A 5,057-nucleotide genomic window follows, 5' to 3' on the forward strand; every position below is an offset into this window, starting at 1 on the left:
ATATATATACGTGTGTGCATGTACCAGGGTAGATTACCCTATCCACAGAGTTCTGGGTTGGATCTTGCTCTACTCATAGAAAACCCCTAAACATCCAAACCCTAGAATAATGGGCTTGCTTGCACCTTGTCGTAGTGTGCTTTGGAACAGTGATAGCTGCACATTCCTAGGTATCTATATATGGCCTAGTAATCCTAGGTATTTATATATGGCCTATTGTTACTAGGTATCTATATATATGGCCTATTGTTGCTAGGTATCTAAATATATGGTCTAGTAATCCTAGGTATTTATATATGGCCTATAGTTGCTAGGTATCTATATATATGGCCTATTGTTGCTAGGTATCTACATATATGGCCTAGTGTTCCTATGTATCTATATGCGGCCCTATTCGTCCCCATGCACTTCACACGACTGTATTCCACATGTCTCTGGTGATTTGGTATCCATGTGCGTTGCATTAGAGATTGTCCTTAACCCCTTCACTCAGGCCCAGCCATCGCCGTTTGCGTGGATCTCGTTCTCGACTGTCTGATTAAGTCCATTTATAGTCTATTTATAGTCCATTTCAGTCTATTTATAGTCCACTTATAGTCCGTGTATAGTCCCAATTGGTCCTGATATCTGGCTAATTCAATCCTGTTGTCTCTAGTCTGTTCCTGTCAGTTGTCTAGTTGATTCCTAATCTGTATAGTTATGTATTATTCTGTCTATCAATCATGTTCTCTGTTTTTGTTCAGTCGTGTTCTGTATCTGATCTTTGCCTACCCCTCCCATCCAGTCGTGTTCTGTATCAGATCTTTGCCTACCCCTCCCATCCAGTCGTGTTCTCTATCTGATCTTTGCCTACCCCTCCCACCCAGTCGTGCTCTCTATCTCATCTTTGCCTGCCCCTCCCACCCAGTCGTGTTCTCTATCTCATCTTTGCCTACCCCTCCCATCGCAGTGGACCACCATCCGCCTCCACGGCGTCGGTTGTGTGGCGAGTGCTCCACCGCACTTCAGTGTGTGAGATGGATCCGCTCTATCTTAATCGGTAGGTGCTACGCTGTGGTCGCAGATGGAGTGTCGTACTTAAACGGGATAGTAATTGTTGTACTTTTTGTGTGTACTAGAGGCCTATCTTCCCCTCTTGATCTATCCATGGCAAATGAAGAACGGGATAGTAACTGTGGTACCGTTTGTATGCTTTTTACCCCTGTGTACTAGATAGCTCTCCTGATCTATCCATGGCAAATGAAGAACGGGATAGTAACTGTTGTACCGTTTGTATGCTTTTTACCCCTGTGTACTAGATAGCTCTCCTGATCTATCCATGGCAAATGAAGAACGAGATAGTAACTGTTGTACCGTTTGTATGCTTTTTACCCCTGTGTACTAGTTAGCTCTCTTGATGTATCCATGGCAAATGAAGTAATTGTTTTGTTGATAGTAATTGTTATGTGGATTATAGTTGTTGTGTGATGTTTTTATTAGTCATGTGGGATGTTTTTATTTTCTCTTGAAGAGGGTATGGGTGTACGCTGACCATGTTGTCCCTTAGATCCCTTTCTGTCCGATGTTCAATCTCTGACAATCGACCATTGATCTGCTATCCCGCTGCTTCATGTTACAGCGAATACTCCTACGGATCCATCTTCGAGCCTTTGCTAAGCAACATGAACACGTGGATACGTACCAAACGCTACCCCCTGCTCATCGGGAGTTGCTTGAGACTGCTGACCACCATTTCCTTATTTAGTCCTGGCGCCAATATCATGTCCCCTCTGGGACCTATCTCCACACTATCGGCCGCTCTAGATGCGCAAATCCATCAGTACGAACGCCACAGCCAACATCCCACACACAGTCAAAGGGACAGCATGCAACACAACCAGGTGGGAGGGATGGGTGATCTACACGTGCAGGGTGGTTCAAGTGTATGGGTTTTTGCGGTCGATGTTTCTGTGTTTACCTATGTTTCTGTGTATAGTATTGCATCCCCATATCCATGATTATGTGAATGTATGTGTAGTAGTTATGTGGATGCGCACAACGGCACGCACAGTTACACACACTGATACTGTAGTATCACACTGACACTGTAGTGACACACTGACACTGTAGTGGCACACTGACATTGTAGTGACACACTGACACGGGAGTGACACACTGACACTGTAGTGACACACTGACACAGGAGTGACACACTGACATTGTAGTGACACACTGACACAGGAGTGACACACTGACACTGTAGTGAAACACTGACATTGTAGTGACACACTGACACTGTAGTGTTGTAGTGATGTCCATATCTGCGATTGCGCGTCCATCCCTTCACCTTGTTTTGCTCAACGCTGATGATTTAGTCGGCAATCGAAAGAAGCGGCCGTCGTCTGTCTTGACACGTCCTCTGCAAAACAGAAACCTTGGATTCAAGTACTCAAAGCACCCTTGCTTATAAATGATACTCGCCCACTAGAAGTAGCCACCACATAACATATACACCACACATGCACACGCACAATCCTCGGAGCCGTCCGTATATACCTCATTCTGTAGTAGAATTGCTGCGCGTGCCCCCACTCATAGGCACAAATACTAATTCACAGTTCGCCTCGTTACCTCCACAGCAAATGTCAGCACGGAATCCAATACCAGATCTTGGCTCAGTGAATGGCCAGTCTGAACAGTCGATGTATTCTCTTCCTGCTTTAGCAAACACCGCAATTGCGGGACTGCCTATGAAGTATACGGGGCTACCTGTGTGCACCTTCGACGGCCCTATCGCGTACTATCTCCAAGACAGGAGGCATAACCAGTGGCACACAGTGTTCTGTCAGGTATGCTGTGTTGAGTTTTGAGCATCTTGAGTTTTAGGGTTTTACAGATATTTACGCTCTGCCACTTAGCATGTGGTGTGCAAAGGCTTGTTGGTGTGTATATCCCTTCGTATTGTTTTAATGGTTTAGGGTTCTAAAGATATTGATGTATTTATTTTAGCGTTTTAGGATTTTAAAGATGCCTTCGTGCACATCCAGGACAGGAGACCCTATCAGGTGCCACGGTGTTCTGTCAGGTGTTCTGTGTTTAGTTTGGACTTGTGAAGTGTATGGATTTGTATTCTATCGCTTGCGTGAGAGTGCGAACCTAATTCGTTCTATTACTCACCACAGGCGAATGAAAAGTATCATATCGAGCCTACCATTGTATCTATGCGGCGATTGTAATGTTCGAACTCTTGACTCATAAACCATCGGTGGTAGTCTAAGGTCTGCTCCTGGTGAGATCCCCCAATACTTTGAATGCTTAAACCTGCCTATTACATACTTGCCCATTTACACCTGTCTAATAATAGCACCTGACTATTACTTACACCTTTTCTAGTACGAACACCTGCCTATTACTTACACCAGCCTATTGCTTACACCTGTCTAATACTAACACCTGCCTATTGCTTGCACCAGCCTATTGCTTACACTTGTCTGATACATACCTGCCTATTACTTGCACCTGCCTATGGCTTACACCTGCCTATTGCTTACACCTGCCTATTGCTTACACCTGTCTGATACTAAAACCTGCCTATTGCTTATACTTGCCTATCACTTGCACCTGTATGTTTGAGTCTGCCCATTCCTTCTCGGCTTCGCCGCACAGGCCACAGGTGTGGGCACTCATCCGCTGACGGCCCATGTCAGTTGCGTTGGGCTGTTCGTTGTGATCAAGCTGTGCGCGTGCATTCACACTACACTCGCTACCCCTCCACCCCTACACAGGTGTTGTGTCTGTATACCAGCATGCTGCATACACTCAAGGCGCGGGCTGTGGGCGAGGCCGTGTCTTTCTTAATTGTCCACTATGAGCGTCTCATGCGATGTCTGAGGCGTTCTAACGACAGTTCGGGGCGTGTGGTGTCTGTGGCTGAGATGGAAGAGCTTGTGGCCGTCAGTGCATTTATGGCTGCTCTGGCGGATGCCGGAGTGTTCTCCTGGAAACCAGAGGTACGTTTTCTAGGCACGGGTGGGATTGTCAGGATATGACAGGAAGATATATGTATACGCACAGGCGATGTATATGCACAAGTGTGATTGTTAGTATATAATAGGAAGATATATGTATACACACAGGCGATGTATATGCACAAGTGTGATTGTTAGTAGATGATAGGAAGGTATATGTATATGTACAAGTGTAATTGTTAGTAGATGATAGGAAGATGTATATGTATATGCACAAGTGTAATTCTTAGTAGATGATAGGAAGGTATATGTATATGCACAAGTGCAATTGTTAGTAGATGATAGGAAGATGTATGTATATGCACAAGTGTAATTGTTAGTAGATGATAGGAAGATATATGAATATGCACAGGTGTAAATGTTAGTAGATGATAGGAAGATATATGTATATGCTCAAGTGTGATTGTTCGTAGATGATAGGAAGGTATAAGTATATGCACTGGTGTAATTGTTAGTATACTACGCAGTCGTCTGATTTTTCTCGCAGCTCCGTTCGCGCTGAAATATCACATTCAAATACCCACGCACAAATTATATGCACACTCCCCTGCTCACTCACTCACTTACTCACTCACTCACTCACCTAAACCCAACCCTAAACCCTTAAACCCTAAAACATACGCTTGTGTAGATACACCTCAGCCAATACCGTGCCATTTTGGACGAAAAGATGGAACTGATTCCTAAGCATGTGCTGGAGACAGTTCTGTACTACACGACTCTGCTCAGCAAAGCATGCGACTACGAAGATACACAACTGGTCATTCCAGTCACACGCTCTGAACGCGAACAGGAACAGACACCAGCCCCAATCCGCCTGTTGTCTGCGCGTGCCCGTATGTGTGTGAAGATATAAACATGTATATGCATGTATATGTATATGTATATGTATATGTAAATCTATATGTATATGTATATGTATATGTATATGTATATGTATATGTATATGTATATGTATATGTATATGTATATGTATATGTATATTATATGTATATGTATTTGTATATGTATTATAGTTATATGTTATATGTTATATGTATATAGTATTAG

At 43.8% G+C, this 5,057-nt stretch overlaps 1 protein-coding gene across 1 annotated transcript in view; it reads left to right on the plus strand.

The window, feature by feature from the left end:
• The window catches only part of SARC_01301 (hypothetical protein), a gene marked incomplete at both ends in the record, with an annotated part of 9,222 nt that extends 4,359 nt beyond the window's left edge, over positions 1 to 4,863 (plus strand). The window contains 5 exons of the mRNA XM_014304955.1: positions 950 to 1,039; positions 1,619 to 1,880; positions 2,619 to 2,828; positions 3,765 to 3,989; positions 4,639 to 4,863. Of these exons, the coding sequence (XP_014160430.1) occupies positions 950 to 1,039; positions 1,619 to 1,880; positions 2,619 to 2,828; positions 3,765 to 3,989; positions 4,639 to 4,863 (1,012 nt within the window). The remainder of the gene's footprint in view (positions 1 to 949; positions 1,040 to 1,618; positions 1,881 to 2,618; positions 2,829 to 3,764; positions 3,990 to 4,638) is intronic.
• Between the last annotated feature and the right edge of the window lie 194 nt (positions 4,864 to 5,057).

The sequence above is a fragment of the Sphaeroforma arctica genome (genome assembly GCF_001186125.1).
Source record: "Sphaeroforma arctica JP610 unplaced genomic scaffold supercont1.51, whole genome shotgun sequence".
Lineage (NCBI taxonomy): Eukaryota > Ichthyosporea > Ichthyophonida > Sphaeroforma > Sphaeroforma arctica.